General features: G+C 37.3%; 1 protein-coding gene across 4 annotated transcripts in view; it reads right to left on the bottom strand.

The window, feature by feature from the left end:
* Nucleotides 1-20,104, bottom strand: part of POU6F2 (POU class 6 homeobox 2) — a 304,798-nt gene extending 284,694 nt beyond the window's left edge. The window contains exon 1 of one of the 4 annotated variants that reach the window (XM_068201738.1): nucleotides 19,588-20,104. In XM_068201738.1, the coding sequence (XP_068057839.1) occupies nucleotides 19,588-19,692 (105 nt within the window). In that variant the 5' untranslated portion in view covers nucleotides 19,693-20,104. Of the gene's footprint in view, nucleotides 1-18,858; nucleotides 19,556-19,587 lie in introns of those variants that run through there. The other 3 variants (XM_068201754.1, XM_068201732.1, XM_068201746.1) reach the window with 3 other exon arrangements.
* Between the last annotated feature and the right edge of the window lie 389 nt (nucleotides 20,105-20,493).

Here is a 20,493-nt window from a genome sequence, read left to right as displayed (position 1 = left end):
ACTTATGAGACACTTGTAACAATTTAAATTTAGGAAATACTTGTAACAATATAAAAATCCTTTCAGGTAACATTAATTCTAATACCTAAAAACTGGAATAAGTGATAATTCCCCTTTGTACAGCAACAATATTTTATCAGATTAAAATGGCTAATTTCTGAGGAGGAAAAAAAAGCCAAAGTGTGGTAAATCTTTCTCTCCAGAGGAAATGAATCAACATATTAATGTCCAATTATGTTATACTTAAGCAAGGATTGTAAGCATCCTGAAATTCACATGTCTAACTGGAGGCATATATACAGCCAGCATCTTATATGAACACATAGCATTTCGATTTCATGGGTTGTATGACAGAAACAGATAAACAGAAGTAAATCTCTTGGATATTCTTTAGAAATTAATGCATCACTTGTGCATATTCCTGAACAATATTTCTGTTACAGCTAATCACATAACATTTGGATGACTCAATACTAAACCACAAAGGTATATTCAAGTTGATAAGGACAATTGTATACCCATGGCCTGAGGAGCAGGAAGAGAAGACCACTGTGGAAGAATTCCACACTGACTTCATTTACCCATTCAGAGGTTAGGCCATGCTCCAGCAAAGGATTGCAGCATACTCTGAACTTTAAGGGCATAACTGACTTCAGCAGGGTTTTTTCCCGGCAATACCCGACACTGACTTGTGCGCTTAAAAAATCTTATATCAGAGTGTTTCTTACCAATATATATATAAGATATATATAACATTTTTATACACACAAATTATCCCATATACACATAACACAAGTATCTTGTTTTGAAAGTTCTTGTTACTCCTGAAGCAGTGAATGGTTACACAGAAATGTAGGTACTACCAGAAAGCAAAAGGGAGCAATAAAAATATACTCATCCTTGGAAAATGGGGTTCTTTAAATGGCTGAGAATCTGTAGTACCACAGAAATGTAGGTACTACCAGAAAGCAAAAGGGAGCAATAAAAATATACTCATCCTTGGAAAATGGGGTTCTTTAAATGGCTGAGAATCTGTAGTACCACAGAAATGTAGGTACTACCAGAAAGCAAAAGGGAGCAATAAAAATATACTCATCCTTGGAAAATGGGGTTCTTTAAATGGCTGAGAATGAGCATGTAGGTTTTGGAGCTGTTGGGGTTTTTTAACTTCCTTCATGATACACTGGATATTAGTCAATACATGGCTTTTGGAAGTTTGAAATTTTTCCTTAATGTCTGTTCATCACAATCATTCAGAGCAGATTTGGAATTGTTCTGTCTCCAGCACAGACTGTCTGTACATGTAACTACTATAAAGTCTCTAAGCAATATCAGTTAATGAAACTATCCCTGCTGACTTCAGTAAAGCCAGGATTTTCATCCTTTTTCCACAGACATTTGTAAACAAGTGTAACAGATTTGAAGCTTGACAATATAGTATAGCTGGATAACTGCCCTGTGCTTTATTTGAACAAGTAAGTTTCTATTATGGCATTCCTTATGCAGCAAGACAGGGTTTTCTGCTTCTACTTCTCTGCAGTGCATCCATACTTGTTATGTAAACATTATTTCTACCAAGCTGAAAACAGAAGAGCTTTGGAACATGGGAGGATTCAGGTAAACAAAAACAGTCTCTCATTAGCAAAGAAATTTTTTCAACTGTAGAGGCAGAACCCTGCTAAAATAGTAATTATTTCTTTACCTTGGGACAAGTTCAAAGCACACTGAATCTTGCCATAAACTTCAATAGATTTTTGGATTAGTCTTTAATTAGTATTTACAGTTGGTCTGACTGTCTCATGATAAAGGTTTGTTTAGCAATATTGATTATGGCATGTTTAGCAACAAAATCAGAACCATGTCCATGCATACAGCCCATGTTTTAAATAAGGTTCTGTATTAGTCAATGGAACTACAGCATTCTACATTCTAGGTCTTGTCTCCCTTGGTACAGACTGAAGTACCCTTTAGCATAATCCTGTAAAAACTGGCAGTCCAGAGCTTGGACAGGTGCACTCTTTGCTGGATTAAGAACTGGCTGGATGGCCAGGCCCAGAGAGTGGTGATGAATGGTGTTGCATCCAGTTGGTGGTCAGTCACTAGCGGTGTCCCCCAGGGATTTGTGTATGGGCCCAGTCCTGTTTAATATCTTTACTGATGATTGGGATGAAGGGATTGAGTCTACTGTTAGCAAATTTGCAGATGACACCAAGTTGGATGCCAGTGTCAATCTGCTGGAGGGTAGGAGAGCTCTGCAGGAGCAACCTGGACAGGCTGGATCGATGGGCTGAATCCAACAATATGAGTTTTAACAAGATCAAATGTCAGGTCCTGCACTTTGGCCACAACAACCCCCTGCATCATGACAGGCTGAGGATAGAGAGGCTGGACAGAGGCCAGGCAGAAAGGGACCTGAGCGTACTGATTGGCAGAAGCCTGAACATGAGCCAGCAGCATGCCCATGTGGCCAAGAAAGCCAATGGCATCCTGGCCTGTATCAGCAATAGCGTGGCCAGCAGGACCAGGGGAGTGAGTCTTCCCCTGTACTCAGCACTGGTGAGGCCACTAGGTCTGGACCCCTAGTTTTGGAAGGATGTTGAGATGCTGGACCATGTCCAGAGAAACGTGACAAGGCTGGTGAAGGGTCTGGAACAGAAGGCCTGTAGGAACGACTGAGGGAGCTGGGGTTGTTTAGCCTGGAGAAAAGGAGGCTTAGAGGAGACCTTATCACTCTCTACAACTACCTGAAAGGAGGTTGTAGCCAGTTGGAGGTTAGTGTCTTATTCCCAGGCAACCAGTGGCAGGACAAGAAGATACAGTCTTAAACTGTGGAAGGGGAAGTTTAGGCTGGACATTAGAAAGAATTTTTGCACAGAAGGAGTGATTGGGCATTGGAATCGGCTGCCCAGGGAGGTAGTGGCATTACCATTTCTGGGGGTGCTTAAGAAAAGACTGAATGTGGCAATTAGTGCCATGTCTAGTTGATAAGGCAGGTCATAAGTTGGACTTGATGATCACAAAGATCTTTTCCAACCTAGCTGATTCTATGATTTCATGATTCTGTGAAGTAGGCTATATTACTGTGTTTTCCTAGAAAACAGTAAATACATAATGAATGAATGAATGAATGAATGAATGAATGAATGAATGAATGCCCCGAACTCCATCTCTTGATAATGTTACCCCTGCAAAGGGTTAATACTGGAAAAACACCTGAAAGAGAACAATCTTCTAGACTGGAAACAGCATCTGGCAGAATCACAAAAATATGGAAGAGATTAGGGGTTTCAGAAGCTATGTTTGCAAGCACACATTAGCATCTATGATCTATTCTTTAAATGAGAAACACAGTGAAAAAGCAGCCTGCACACTTGCATCTATACAGCTACTTTTTTCCACCTTTTGGGCTATCAGAGGACAATGGAAGTATCCAACCACTGCTGATATCCTGCCCAAGCTCCACACTGGAATTGATGCAATCCTTTAAACTCTGCAGGCAACAGGTTCTTTACTTCTATATACACATTGCCACATAAAATTGCTAGGCTCAACTCCATATTTTTCCATTTCATCTTACAGGGTTCAGAAGCAGAAGAATGTTGCATTTGTAAAACACTTCAGAATATATAAGTACACTGAAGAGAGATTCATAAAATCAGGTGAGTTGTAAGGGACCCATTGGGATCATCAAGTCCATCTCCTGGCCCTGTACAGAACAGCCCCAAGAGTCACACCATGTGCCTGAAAATGTTGTCCAAATGCTTCTTGAGATGTGTCAGGCTTGGTGCTGTGACCACTTCCCTGGAATCCTGTTCCATCCACCCTCTGGGTGAAGAATCCTTTCCTGATATCTAACCTAAATCCCCTCTTGCTCAGCTTCATGCAATTTCTTCAAGTCCTCTCATTGTTCATGAGAGTGAAGAGATCAGTTCCTACCCCTCCACTTCCCCTTATGAGGATGCTGAAGAGTGCAATGAGGTCTCCCCTTATTCTCTTCCTATCCAGGTTGAACAGACCAAGTGACCTCAGCCACTCCTCATATGACTTCCCCTCAAGGCCCTTCACCATTCTCATGGACCTCTGTGGTGGGTTTATGCTGTCTGGATGCCAGGGACCCACCAGAGCCTCTCTCTCACTCCACTCTACTGCTGGACAGAGTAGAGAAAATATAATGAAGGGTTCATGAGTTGAGACAAGGACTGGGAGAGATCCATCACTAAACACCACCATGGACAAAACAGGCTCGAATTAGAGATATAAGCTGAATTTATTACTAAGAAGATCAGAGAAGAATAATTGGAAATAAAATAAAACCTTAAAAACACCTTTCACCCACCCCTCCCTCCTTCCCCGGCAGCACAGAGAGACAGGGAATGGGGCTTATGGTAATTTCCATTGTTTTTTCTGATGCTTAGGGAGAGGAGTCCTCCTCCTGCTCTAGCATGGGGTTCCTCCCATGGGAAATAGTTCTCCATTAACTTCTCCAACAAACTGCTGCAATGTGAGCCCATCCCACAGTCCTCAAACTGCTGCAGCATGGGTCACTCTTCCACAGGGTGCAGTTCTTCAAGGACAGGCTACTCCAGAGTGGGCTTTTCTCTACCATGGGCTTCCCACGGGGTCACAGCCTTCTCTTGGGCATCCACCTGCTCTGGCATGGGCTCCTCCATGGGCAGCAGGTGGATCCCTGCATCCCCATGGACTTCCATGGGCTGCAGGGGCACAGTGCTTCACCATGGTCATCACTACAGCCTGCAGAGGATCCTATCTCCAGTGCCTGGGAGCACTTCCTCCTCCTCCTTCTCCACTGACCTTGGTGTCTGCAAATTTGTTGTCCTCACATATTCTCACTCCACTCTTTTGTGGCTGCAATTACTTCTGCACAGCAACTTTTTTTTTTTCTTTCCTCTTAAATCTGTGGAGGTGTCCCATGTTCCCATCATCTCTAATTAGCCCAGCCTTAACCAGTGGCACATCTGTCTTTGGAGCTCCCACAGATTGGCTCTTCCAGACATGGAAGAAGCTTCTAGCAGCTCCTCACAGAAGCCACACCTGTAGGCCCCCACAGCCAAAGCTTGGCCATGTAAACACAATATATCCTCCTCTGGATACTCTCTTATAGCTTCACATCTTTTTTATATTGTGGCAATCTAAACCACAACTCAAGGCGAGGCAGCACTGGTGCAGATTCTTTAAGACACACTGACATAATACTATTCAAACATAAGCCTCTTCAATACAGAAGTCTTCTACAAGTGGAGAGCATTGTAGTAAGACCAATATATATTCTGTTAAGAAAGCTTGTTAGCAATACTGTAATGCAATACTTGATTAACCACAGCAAAGGACAGACTCTCAAATTAATCCAGTTTTTGCCTGTGATTTATTTAGCCTAAAAGGAATCTTGTAGTATGAAGCTGTAGTATGAAAGCTGAGGTTTGAGAATGCATCTAGCTTTCTTATCTTTACAGCTTAAATGTCAAAACCTTCATCAGGCTGTTGAGAAAAAGAACCCAATATGAAAAAGATTACACTCATAACTATATGCACTGGCAGAATAATTATTTCTTTGTTTCTCCTTTTAGAAACAGCTTTCAAAGCTCCTAATGTCCTACTTTTTCACCTGTTATCTGTCTTTCCTCTTTGAAGAAAAGTTTTCCACCTATCAAAAACCAGTTAGTTTGTTGCAGGGGGATTGTTGTGGTTGTGGTTCAGCCTTTAAACCATAATCCATGAGAAAGACACTACCAAAACTAAAACAAATGAATCACACATTTTTTCTAAGCTTGAACTACACAGAGAACCACAGAATTACAGAATTGTTAAGTTTGGAAGGAACCTCTGTAGATCACCCAGTCCAGCACTCTACCAAGACAGCTTACACAGGAATGCATTGAGCTGGGAGAGAGACTCCACAATCTCCCTGGGCAGTCTGTTCCAGTGCTCTGCCACCCTCAATATAAAGAAGTTCTTCTTCATGTTGAGGTGGAACTTCTTGTGGTTAATTTATGGCCATCACTCCTTGTCCTGCTACTGAACACCATGGAAGAGTCTGGCACCATCCTCTTAGCAACTTCCTTTGAGATATTTCTATGCATCAGGCCCAGCTTCCACAGTCTCTCCTCATGAGAGAGATGCACCAGACCTCTAATTAATTATCTTTGTGGCACTCTGCTGGACCCTTTCCTTGCCTTTCTTGTACTGAGGAGCCCAGAAATGGACACAGCACTCCAGAGGTAGCTTCACTAGGGGGAGTAGAGGGGAAAGATCACCTCTCTTGACCTGCTGGCCACAGTCTTCCCACACTTTTATATGCCAGAGAAGAGGCCATTTCTTTTTCATGAATCTTTGATCTATATTTCATAACCCCGATTTAGGAATCAACTGAGAAAGAAATCACAATCTTTTAACAATAGTTACCCAAATATTTTCTGACATGGGACTGCAGCATAAAGTGACTCAGTTATACACCTACACACCTCAGATACTGATGTGAGCTTGCCCACAAATCCTATTCTTATCAGATCATTTGTGAGGGGGAAAAAGCATTATTTTAGTAAAACTCAATAAAATAATAATAATTATTTTATTTCTCTAGCCTGTAGGGAAGGGATGAAATCATGAAAGGAAGGGATAAAATATATACTTTATCCACCTATGCTTTATCCTTCTATGCTCATGCTGGAGACAGCTGCAGATACAGTGAGTGTCCAAGGTGGCATTAACCAAGCCGAAGCTGATTCAAAGCAGGAAGATACTGACCAAGAAACAAACTGTCTTTTAGAAAAGCAAATTCAAAAAATAATTAAATCACATTGAGGGAGGGATTGACACCATGGCCAGCAACACCTCTGCTAACAGAACAGGTCTGGATGTAAGTCACATCTAGAGACAGCTTCATAGACTTGTTCTTGGTTTTGTAAACTTTATCTGAAACACTCTAGGCCCAGATTTGCCACCAGACAATTTCTGTGCCGGTCTACCTTCAGCTAAAGAATAAAAATGGAATTAAGGGGATTAACATTAATTTTACAACAGCAAAAAGCTTTGTAATGTACTGTTACAGAACAGGAAGGTGACGGAATTGAGCCCTGGTTTTACGCTTTTCTCAGTCCTTGCTGTACCACTACCACAAGCATGGCTTGCTGATGCCTTGTAAGATAGGCCCCTGAACTTGTATCTGAGCAGATGCTAAATGGATAAAGGTGATGAGAAAGGATATAACATGGATGTAGTTCTATTATCCTCAGGTTTCTTGTACACAACTGTTTCACACCGCTCTCTGCCACCATGTAATCCTGGCTACTAGTCCTAATCTTTTGGCCTTTCTGGGTCATTATTACAATTAGTTCAAAATATAAAACCATAAAAAACTTCCTAGAAAAATAACTCAACTTTTCACCCTTACCAAAACACTCTTTAACTGCCATGCCCTCCTTCCACACTGTGTCTCCTGCTTTCTTCTAGCCCCACCTTTTCACACCCCCATGTGGTGGTTACTGTTTCCCCTTTGCACCCTGGTGTGTACTAGATACCTAGTCTCAGTTTTCCTTCAGCATGGTAACATTTCCTTACTGCATCATGAGATTATAGTCACAATTGCAAATAATGCTCAAGAGAAGCTAAATAAGTTTCAGAAAATTATCCCTCCTGTCAGAGATAAAATTGGTGTAGTATAGGAATTAAAGTGTCTTCAAGTTGCTGATAGTAGTAATTATATGTGTTCAAATGATAATCCAATGTTGTTTCTCCATACGAACCTGGAGCTTTTACTTTGCAGTAAAGGGACTGTATTTAACATTTACAGTGGAAACAAGCACTTTGCTTTGCAATGCTTCCATTTTTAACATGTAAATAAGTAGTTGAGGGGGCTTAATATGTCTACTTTCTGCAAAGACCAGCGTCTATATATATTCAAAAATCTAGATGTCAGTCACTATTCTAGAAAAACTACTGGGTAAATTGATAGATTTTGTCTGTTGGAAATAGTAAGGGCAAGATCTCAGGGAAATTTTTCATTCAAAATGAAAATTCAGCTATGTTAGAACCTTTAATCCTACCATTCATATGAAAGAGGAATAAAAGCCCATATGTTTCAGTCTGATATTTTATAAGCAGGACAGTTTTAGTGCTTTAGTCAAAGTTACTTTTTCTTTAACAATTATCTTCTTTAATATTTTAAAATAATGCAAAGACAACAACCCTCCCTTTAAAATAGAATAAAGGGAGTCGTATTCGGCATTTGGCCCAGAATAAATACATACATGTGTATATATGTGTATGTATATTCACATACATACATACATAAATTTTGTGTGATTTCTAGGGAGCAAAATAACAGTATATATCAACTATAATATTAAGAAAGAAGTCACACTAAAATAACCTAATCTGTGAAGTTGTTACATAAACAATATAGTTGTTTATGTAATTAACGGGTCATTATTATGTATATTTACAAGAAAAACCCAAATTATTTGAATTATGTTGCTTAACAGTACAAATACTGTTTTTCCACATTTTGTATGTGTAGACTGGATGGAGTTATTCAGGAAGCGCTTACAAAAATACCTGTCGGATGTGCCTTAGATAAGCTGATCCTGTCCACGTGCAGGTGATTTTCGGAGGTTCCTTTCTGAGGTTCCTTTTTCCGTGAATTTTTAGGGGATGTAGCTATTTAGAGTTCCAAAGTAAACATCTGTCAACTACATTTCTCAAAGGCTTGGAATATAATCAAGTATGGTTTGTCTCAGCATACCTGAAGAGACATATCAAGCCCAATGCTCCTATTCCTCACCACATTCAGAGTTTTGCTCTTAATTATGACGTATTTTTAAAATGGGCAACAATACCCTGCATTTCCCTATCTTCCTTGAGAACCACAGAAGTATTTTAGCAGAAATTGCGTTTAAAAGTATTTAGGAAGAGTTAGCAACCAGGTGGAAATACTAAGAGCAGCAGCAAAGGTCCTAAAATAGGAAATACTGGGCTACTTCAATTATAGAAGGTTCTATAAGTTCTGCCAATATTTTTCCTTTAGGCTCTCAAAAAATGGGGAAGCAAAGAGAGAAATATCTCACAACTTCACAGAATCCCTTAAGCCTCCTATGTTCCCATTTAAAAAGGATTATGAAATAAAATTAAGTAGGAAGCTCCCCAGAATTTCAAAGGAAACTCTTGTGTTGATGCCAGAATTGCTATTTTAATATTTTTCCCATATCTGACTAATTTTAAGGTATTCCTCATTAGCATAACTGTCATTCTTTGCTTTGCTTTTTTCTCTTTGCTGTTTTTATTCACCCTTTGACTTGAAAAATGCAACTTCCAATAGAAAGTAAAGAAAGAGGGAACTTAATTTATGTTAATTCCTATGAATTTAACTTGTTTTGTTTTTCACTAATCCAGGTATACTAACTGAATAATGCTCTGGAAAGACAGATCTTTGTCAAAAGTCACAGCAAGCACCACTGCGGCCCACAGGGTAAAAAAAAAAAAAAAAAAAAAAAAAAAACAAAAAAACCCCAAAAAAACTAAATTAAGCATACTCATTTTAAAACAAAATTGATTGAGAAACCAGCTATGACTACTATAGTTTGAGTTGTGCTCTCTTCCCTCCCTTTCATATTTTCATCACCGTCAGCAAAGATATAGATGGAGACCAATAAAACAGGATTTGGACCTTTCACCTTGTCTGTTAATGGATATCTGTTTGTAACTAATTAAGGCTTTTTCCTTCCTCTTTTCCCCCCAGTCTGATTTCTGCCTATCCCTTCTTCATTTCCATCTGAAAAAAATGGAAATTCTAATCCATTTATTTGGACTCTATCCCTACTTACTTCAAGGTGGGTTTCTACCATTCATGGAAATACAAAAGAACTTTAAAGTACACATAAATAAATTACTCTCATAACCCACTTTACAGCTGTTTTGCATTTCCAGATGGTATAAAGAGATCCCAGTATAAAGTAATATTAGGCTTCTATCTCCAGTGGTTGAACTTCTCAAAAAAGAGAAATAACCAAACACAAGCATTATAAAAATGAAAAAATAACCACCACTTTTTAGTGAAATTTTTATTTTCAAATGCCGATTTCGGTCTTGTTTTTCCAAAATTAGGGGAAAATACATAAAAAATTTTTACCGTTTGCCTTGCAGGATTGATTGGGAAAAAAATAAAAAAGATCAGTTTGGAGAGAATATAATTTATATCAGTCAGGATGGAGCACACTGGGTTTAATTTTAGTGTTCTTCTCTTTTCCTTTCTGTGCCTTCTTTCTGGTTATCTTAGAAATCACTAATTATTCAAACATTATAGACTACACTGGTATATTTTCTCATGTAAGGGCTTCTGAACTTGACAGAAGAAACTTAGAGGCTGCTGGTGATCCTGTTTGTCCAAATGTAACTCTGTTTAGCTCCACAGATTTACTTCTGATGAATCCTGGTAAATATCAGATAGAAAAGAGACCTCCAAGAATCCATCCTGAACATGCTCATGTAAAACAACTGCTTGAAGTTTAGTGTGCTTTTATTTATATTCTTAGGGAAATATGAGGCTCCTTTACAGTTTTTTTTTTTTTTTAATTAAAAGTGTAACTGAAATTCACCTATATACCTTAATGTTTGTTGTATCAGAAATGAATGACAACATGATACCATAGAGCTAAAAAAATTCTCAACATGCTGACCAGATTAAAAGCACAGATCTTTGTGAAGTTCTTAATTCAATAAAATGCTGTGATACTTCATGATCAGAAGGAAATACACCCTCAGAAGCATCTGTTTCTTCTGTGTCCTTCATGAGAGTCAAAGGATACTTTACAATCCAATCCAATGCTGGATATAACCTTTTAAATAAATAAACCGTCGTTTAAGGATTTAGAAAGCACTAGATCAAAGAATGTAATCTTTGAGATCTAATAACTACAGTGATGGGTCTAGCATAAGGACATGAGCAGAGTAGAACAAAGGTTTGCTGAATATCCACAGCGCCTCTTGGGTTAAAATTCATTACAGAGTCACTGTAAATCCCTAGTCAGGGGGCAACCCTAAATTTCCCTTCTTGCTAAAATCCAGCATGAACTTCAAAAATAAACTGAAAGCAATATATTTAAGGGAAGAAAATCCAGTCTTCAGTTTCTTTTGTGTTGCTGTTTGACTATTCAAAATTCAGCTCCCATTTTCCAAACACCTGCCAATTTCAGTTTCAGCCTCCAGGTTTTTGGCTACGCACCCCAATACACACACACGGATTTCTACTCCCCAGGATTGACTGAGTGGACATGGAGAACTGACTTATTTTTTTCCAGCAGTGCATGTCTATATCCTCTTGCAACCAGAGGAGATCCAAGCCTTTAGCATTACATTGTCTAACTCACAATGTGCTGCTCATGTGAGCTTTCCCAATAAGTTGTGGGGATACTTATGGATGTGCTCAAATGGTTCCATGATCACCCTTTAAATAAGCAATAGCACCAAAACAAACCAACAGCTGTGTTCAGAGCTACTGTGAATCCTTCACATGCTGTTTTGGAGCACTTCAAGTTTGTCATCTGTCAGGCTATGAAATTGTAAGCATTGCTCACCAAATTGCACACAAAAGTTTTCTCGCCTACTTTGGTGACAAGCTGGAGCAGGTGGTGAATACTGCACACAGACTTGTGGAAAAATCTTATTATCTTTCTTTATTTCCCACCATGGGCATTACAGCACACAAACCATCACTTCTGCCTATTGCTTGACCAGCATCTTGTCAAATCTGGCTGCAAGATTAAGCTTCCCCAATTCTGAATTCAATATTGCAACACTAAGGACATAAGAATCAAACTGGAACATTCTGGGTTTTGGAGTTGTTTTTTTCCCCTTTTAATGGAAAAAAATTGTTTCTGCTCCAAGACCATAGTTTACCCTGACTATAATGATAAATCATCATGACTGACACTAAACAAAATGAGTTTGATATTTTCTGCTTTATCCTTCCACATTAGAAGCCACTTTTACATTTGCCACAACTTTTAACCTTTCTTCCAAAAGATTAGAATTATACAAATCAGATATTATTTCTGCTTTGTATAATCCATTTGAAAAATGTGAAGCACATTTTGTACACAGAAAAGGATGAGTGCAGTGAAGAGAAGGTATGATTTAATGGCCAGCAATCTTGCAATAACTGTTGGCTTCCTATAGCAGCTAATTCTTCTTTATTCCAGATTATTTTATTTCATTGGAACAGTGTCCTGCTAACAAAGCCAGGGGGAGGTCCAGGACTGCAGACACATTCAGCACTTGGCAGCATCTAGTTCTAGTAGCAAAGGTTATAGATCCAGTGAGAAATCTTGGAAATACCAGACTTAACCCTTATCAGAATTATTTGCATCTTTAGATCAGAAATCAGAATTATTTGCATCTTTTAGATCCCCCAAAAAAAGGATGTCTTCCAGGAATGGGCTAAAGCCATCAGCTTTTTATTCCAGCAAAACTTCATTACACTTGAAACATAAGAAAAGCTCAAGTAAAAACTGCATTAGAGCTCCTTAAGTTGGATTTTTAAGTGAAAAAGCAGTTAGTTTAGTGAAAAGTACAACATTCTGGTACAGAAGTATCACAATATATCTAACAGCAGTTGTGTAATACTATTAACATGACTTTCACTAATTTGCTTGCAAAAAACTCCTGTTATTTTCTGTTCCTTGAAGCTGGTTTCCATAGCAGGGGGTAGCTAAAAAACACTTTTGTCCTTTACTTGTGTCTGTAATATTTCCTCTTGGAAATGCCATTCCATAGCTGGATTGTGTCTTCCAAACATACATGAGTCCAAGATCCCTGAAAATGCTAGCAACTTACAAAATAAAGGCTACTCCATGGAATTAACAACTGAAATAGCACTAAGTTCCACTTAAACTTTTTTTTTCTTTTGCTTAAGGTCCTATGTCCCTTTACAAAGCCCTTCCACATTTGTGGATTCAGAACCCCATCTTGGAATGAGCCACCTTTGGGAATAGGTCATATGTAGCAAGCAGTTAAGATACCACTCACTGGAAATATCACAGGGTCAAAAATTACTCTTTCAAGTGTGATTTTGTAACACTGCTTGTCAAATTATTGGATTTCTTTTAGAGTAAGATGGCACAGAAACACCCGCCAAGAAAAGACTTATGTGTTTTGACAAAAACAACTATCAGAGTTCTGTCCTGTAAATCCTCATTCACATGTGCAAAGGACATGGGACAGCTGTACATCTACAGCAGAGAGCAAGACGAATTTATGAGGCCCTCATCTCTGAAAATGATTTATTCAACTTTAAGTCATTAAACAGTATCAATTGCTATTACTCATGTGAGTACAAGTTTGTCAGAGGTATGGTATATACAAATACAGATAGAAAAAACAGGCTTATCAGTAACTACAAAATCTATTTTAAACAGCTTAAGAAAATTTAATTTATATAGTTTGCCATGTAAAGATTGTTTGAAATAAAGATTTTTGCATCCCCTCTTTCTCCCTCCAACCTTCTTTTTATGAAGCTTTCTCCCACTACCTCTTTTAAGAATGGCTAGAAATTTTGAACAGTCCCTTGATCTTCAAAATTTTCTTTTGATCTAACAGTTAGATAAGGCACTACTACAGAACAGCACTACTTGTCAACAGAGAATCAGCAGCAAACATCAACTAATATTTCTCTTTTGAAGAGAAAGTACTACACATCACAGAGGTTTTGAAGCCAACATTGAAACAAAACCCCTGAAGTGATAGTCTGTTTACCTGTAGCCCTGATATCCTCAAAAAGTAAGTGTTCAAGACCCTTGGGTTACTATCTTTATTCCTAATAGCCAGTTCTAATTCTAAAACAGTTTGCATAACAATTATTTAGTTAGCATTTAAGCTAGACTTTGTTATATTTATTAGCAGTAACACAATAGGCTTGTTGGACAGGATCCTGCCAGTTGTTATATATATGAGGCGTCCCATTGAATTCAGTATCATTCTGTGCACTTGAAGCTTCAGCAATTGCAGACTTCTTAAGGGCTTAAGTGATTTGCTGACCAACTTTTAAGTACATGCTTAAGTCTAGTTAAGTTTAGTGAGAGATAAACATGCACATATCCAAAATTACCTGATCTGAGGTTCTTCCATCTTTAGAATTTCAGAATGAAAAGCTACATTACTAATGTTGCTGAACAATGAAAATCACAGAAAAAAAGAATATTTTGCCATATCTTCATCTAATGTTAAAAGTGCTGTATACAATTTCTCTTTGATCGTCCTTTTATTTTCTTCCATTTGAGTTGCAGTTAAGATCAGAGAAGAAAAATAAAAGTCTTGTTACAGCTACAGGTCACTGTAAGATAAGAGGCTCTGCAGTCACTTCTACGCACTGTACACACAAAAGTGGGCCAGACTGATATTTAGTTTATCAGTCTAGAATCTAGGAAACATAACAGAGGTACTCGAATGTAAATGCATTGTCAAAAGATAATAATCTACATCACTGGAGGAGTGTCACTTGTCCAGCAATTTAAAGGTCATCTGACATACTTCATTTTTCTCTTACAATTAGAATATAATGAATATACACAGAGTACAAATCACAGCTTTTTTAAGATTTGACCTCTTAATTGGCTGGCCTGACCCACAGATGAAACCACACAGTAGTACAGAACAGAAAAGAAAAATAAGAGAAAACTACTGAAGATATTTTTAGAAAGCTGATTTCAATTAAAATCCAATTTTGGTGTGAAAAGAAGAAAAATATTTTTAAGTATGAAATAAAACAATAAAAATTCAACTTTTCTGCTGTAAAAACAGAAATCAACAGAAAAATGCATTCTTTTGCTGGAATCCAGGCCTAGGACCAAAGAATTTACATATATTAAATTAACAAAATCCAAAGTCCTCTACAACAAATATTTATACTGTAAAATTTTACAGCCACATTCCTGCATCTCCTTACAATAAGAATTCTTAGGGACACAATATTCTAGAGAGTGTATACAACAGTGGGTTTCCGCAAAGATGGAATGTTTCATTATCAGAGTACCAGCTTGTTCATAAATATTAAAAAGTATGATTTTGAAGTTTTCCAAACATATTTCTTACTGTGTACATTGTCTCTCTACTACTGAAAAAAACAGTCAATGTGTACCTGTCCATAAGTCTCTCCCTCACAATACTGAACTGCAGAAAACCTCTGCTGGTGACTGTAAAAGACTACAATGTTTGTTCTGGATATACAGTGAACAGCCAAGGGGACAAGTAGTCTGGCCTTACTTATGAAAGTAGTCATTTTTGAAGTGATGGGTCTAATTCTTACTTGAAAGAACAGGATTTGTCCCAAACTGCAGACAAAATGGCACAATTCCTTGATGTCTTACAAAAGTGGGTCATAATTTTACATATGGTTATTTAGTGTTTGTATATGTTATAGGCAATTCTTTACGTTAGATTAGAGCTGGAAACAGATATTCCAAGAGAAAAAGAACTTCTCTACTGTTACAAGAAAAATCATGTAGAGATTGCTCAAGACAAAATAACATTATAGATCTGATCTTCATTTGGTAAAAATTAAACTCCTGGATACATATTAGTCTGCATTATAAAAACAACACTGACAATGGATTAAACTTCTGAAAAGTGACCAAAAGTTACAAAAGGAATGGCTTTTTTGAAACATGTTCTATTGTGGTTAATCATGAGGAAGAATACCAAAATTTTTTTTTAAGTGGCAACAAAATGAAACAGAACAGAAAGACTCACACTGGCTGCAGCAATGTATTAGATTCATAAACTGGGCTTCATAGAACTCTCTGTGTGAAAAGAGCATGTTTACCCTTGCATAAATAGCATTTACTACATGGTGAGATCATATGGAGGATACCACTGAAATACAGAAATAAACATGCTAAACTTGTAGAAAGAGAACTCAAACATAGCAGTAATAACTGCAAACACATGCTTATTTGAAGAAGAATATTACCTAATTTGCTTCCTCTCAATATACAGAGATCTAATTTAAGCTGCTCCCCTCCCCTTTCCCACTTTACTATATTTGCAAGAACCAGTGAACACAGAAATGTGCAGCCAGCCTGGGCCCTCAGGCCGGTGGATCAAGATGGCAGGCTGGCCTGGGCTCCCCTGGGGACAACAGAGCCAGAAGGGTGATTGGACACAGTGACCTGTCTGCATGAGATGAGACAAAAACAGGAGGGCTGTAATGCTGATGAACTAACCTGTCACTCACAAGCTCAGGTCTGAGGGAAAAAAAAAAAAAAAAGATGGAGATAAAAAAGAAGAAAAAGGTATAGTAGAGGTTTTAGAAAGCATACAAGGCAGACAAATTACAACATCATTGGAATAATCAGATGACACATTTAATTACCTGTTCATTCAGATGGGCTCAGAATATATAGGAAATATGGTATAAAAATCCAGCTAATAGTTTCTGAAAGAGCAAAGCACAATTGAAGAAATAATGGATATTGCGGTTTGGCATGCAAGGAAGGATGCTACAGACTATTGCTGGCAGGGATCAGGGTTTCATGCCAAACACTCCAGTTATGAATCAAAATCACAATGAGCAATGAGCTTCTAGATCTTGACACACAAGGCAAGGAGGTTGTTCTTCAGAGTACTTGGCTGTTTTATTGCTTGCTTGGGGGAGGAAAAATCCAGAGGGAAGGCTCACAAGCAATTCTGCACCCTGGACCCAGTACACCTAGGTGCTGGATAATGGTCAGAGTTGTAGCACTCTGAACACCATTGCCATCACCAGTGGGAATCACTGTGGACTGGTGGTTAAAGACGGATGAAATCCAGATTTTTTTTTTTTTTTAGTAAAAAATGCATTTAATGATGAACAAGAACTTGGTGTTGAAAATGCCTTTAAATCAGTATGCTCCTGCTATTCCATTTGTGTCATACACAGACTAATCCTTGAAGTACAAAAAACTGCTAGTGTGTCTGATCTCCATTGCATCAGGTATACATGTACAGTTTGGATTATTAATTAGGCGAGTTCACATTCTATTAGCAGTAAACAAGACTGAATTTAGAGCTACATCCGCAGAATTAGTAAAAAAAAAATTCTCATAGCAGGAAAAAAAATACAATGCTGATATAAAAAGGCTAAACTATAAACATTTTTCCAATTTTGGGGGTTTGGAGGTTTGAAAGTTAACAAAGACTTTTAAGAACTTTTTCTAATAGTGTCAGGAAATAAATGTCTCTTCTAAAACTATGCAACTACTAAATATGCAAACTGTAACTATTTATCAATACAAAATAGAGACTTAAAATATGGAAAGATTTTCTGCCATAGGGCTTGCCTTTTGATAGTTATTTTCTCTTAAAGTACTTACAGAAAGTCTATATCTGTTTTCAGCAAAGTATGGTAATTATACTGACTGCCCTGAGATTCCCACATTTTAACTAAGTCCTTTATTATACAACCACAAAATGCATAATTTTTTATCAGAAAAAAAATTTAACTTTTTATTCTATCTTAACACATAGCTAATAACAAAAAAACCCTGGAAAATTAATCAAAACAAAAACATAAGTGAAAATTTTGTTGATTTATGAACCCATTTTGATGTGCACACTTACATAGATGAAATGTAAATATTCACACATGCTGATCTGAAAAAAATGTTTGCAGCACTTAAGACAGTAAGTTTCAGAAAAATTACATCAATAAAATCTAACACAGAAAACCCACAGAAGTTAGTCACCTAAAATACCTGAATTTATTTTTCTTTTAAATACATACTCTTGCTATTTATTTTAGGAAATTAAATGCACGAACATATGATATAAACATTTTTCCAAAAACTGAACTTTTTTTAATTCATGAAATATGGAATGTTACACACAGAAAAAAAAAAAATCTTTCTACCATTTCCAGCCTCAAAACCACTTTCTGAGAGTTGGCAAGCCTTAAACGTAAAATAGCTAACTTACACTTTCTTACATGTGAAAACAAAATTTACATTAAAGAGATGTTACAAGCTTTTAGATGTATAAAGATTTCAGGGTACATTTCTGCCAAGTGCACTTGCTCAAAACCTTGCCATCATATCTGCCTTAGAATTATTAAATATATTTCTGTAAGAATGAACAAGTTAAACAAAAAGGTAATTAACACATTCTAAAATACATCTTTTTGCACAATGTAGTACTGGCAAGCATGCCCCACTTTTTAGGTATAAGCCAGCCTAATAGAAAGCTGTGAATGTTTGGAGGATTTTTAATAAAAAATGTATCTTCTATTTTTAAAATATTTAAAGCAATAAAAGTCTGTGGTAAACATGGCATTACATACTTGACATTTTCCGCCCAAAAATGCATTACTATGTACGATGGTATTAATAAACCATGTGCTTTGAGGGACTTCTGTGCTTTGCCATAATTTAGATGAAGACAATGTATAGAATGTGTATTTTTCTACCATTATATCAACATACAGAAAACAAATACTATGTCATCATCTCAGCAGCATGCGTTCACTATACTAGAAACATATGCAAAAAACCATAAACTTTTGAGAGTTCAGAAAATACCCTTTACCAGAGAATGATTTACAAGTCAGTGGTTAATGAGAAAGTGTTGAGCACTTAAAATTTTGTTAGAAAAAGGAAAACAGGCACCCTCATCTGAGTGACTGCTTTCACAGGAAAACAGCCCTCCCTGTTCATCAGAACAAAATAATTTCTTTCCCCACTTCAGATTATTATTTGAAGCAAATGAAAAGACAATGATTTTTCTCTCTTCTGGCTAAAGCTCAAAACAGCATGGTTAAATCACACATATAAAAACTACAGACTTATCAGAAATCACAAAACAGAAAGAGAAGGACTCACTGACCCATTTGGAAGACAAAGACGACAAAACGGAAAAGCTCTAAAAATCAGCTTGTGAGGCATTTGAGAGATATTCTTCTGGCATTTCATCACAGCAGCCCCAGTTCACTTCCCTGGATACAGGGAGGGAGAACTAAATAGAGCTGTTTATTAAAGCTGTTGCGCTGGATTGCATTAGGAAGCACGAGCAGACCACCTGGACCTTTCAGATTGTGGCAGTGTTTAATTTGCAGGCTGCCCCTCTGCAGTAGCAAAGACTACTACATTTACCAGGCTCAATCACACATTATCTGGATTAGAAGTATAAGAATAAAAAATAAAAAATAAAAACCACAGCATCTAGTACAGGAATACAGTCAATATAAAAATAATGAACAGCATTACAAATAGAAAGCAACTCCTCAGCAAACATAACATTTTTACTCCTCAGTTCTTCTACTTCAGCATATTTAAACAAAATAAAACATCAAATTAACAAATACTTTTATTTGGTAAAGCTCAGACTGAAATGGGGTTTATTAGAAGAAAAGGATGGTAATTTTGTTTTTTCTAGTGATTCCCTGGCCAGATTATTGTGTTTCTTTTGCCTTTCTCACTTTCAGTACTACACTTGCTGGTAGCTGAAGATACAGATAGAAAGATGGTACTGTAAATATGAATTATGTGAATCATATGGTTAGACCCTTGTGAAAAAAAAAATAAAAGGGGAGTTGAGAAATGGCTGACTCCATACCTGACCAATTACAGCTTGCATGGTCCCTGTGTCCTGCTGAGCTGAAAGATCGCAATCCATCATATGTAGTCTTTGAAAAGGAGAATGGGGGTTTCTGGCATGCATCTGTCAATCAACTTCTGCACTCACAACCATCACCAAAAGCAAGGGAAAAAAGTCAAGCTGCTCCACCAAATAGGATGAAATAGTCATGTGACCTTCAGCACTCTCACACACATACATACCTCCATAGAACATATGAATTTTCTGCAGATATGAAATGACATTGACAAATACCCAATACCAAGTAAATAAAGTGAGACAAACAGCTACTCACCAAAGAGAAAACACTTGCTGTAATCTTCAGCCTCAAGATTTAATATATCTAAAAGGTATTTTAAACTGAGTGTTTTCTTTAGAGCCTAAACTTTTCAGATAAGGTGATATGATTTTATATATGCAGACAGTGGTCAGAACTTTAACCCCTTGTGTCCTCTTGCAGCCTCTAATTTTGTTCCCCCCCTTTATACTTCTACTTTATGGTTTTTTGAGTTCTTGGTTTATTTATTTTTTTTTCTTTAAGTTTCTTTTGTGTCAAAGTGAAGTGGCTTGTGTTGCTGTCTTTGGATTTGCAGAGATTACGAGAACTCAATAGAAAAAAATTTCTAACAGGAAAAAAAGAAGCAGGGGCTGAGAAACCTGTGTCTGTACTCACAAGTCAAAACATCTCACTGCTTTACTCCAGCAGAAGTCAAATGTTTTCTTTACTGGAAATATATATTTAAGTATTAGTTTATGTGAGCTATGATGAGCACTCAAAATATTAAATATTCAGACTATGTAAATCCTACTTACAGAATCCTTTCCATTTTGAAGGTTAGCAGAATTTTGGTTCATTCACTGCTCCACTGAACTGACATAAAATGT

This window comes from Anomalospiza imberbis, chromosome 1 (genome assembly GCF_031753505.1).
Source record: "Anomalospiza imberbis isolate Cuckoo-Finch-1a 21T00152 chromosome 1, ASM3175350v1, whole genome shotgun sequence".
Lineage (NCBI taxonomy): Eukaryota > Metazoa > Chordata > Aves > Passeriformes > Viduidae > Anomalospiza > Anomalospiza imberbis.
This window is presented reverse-complemented; position numbering and strand designations above follow the sequence as displayed.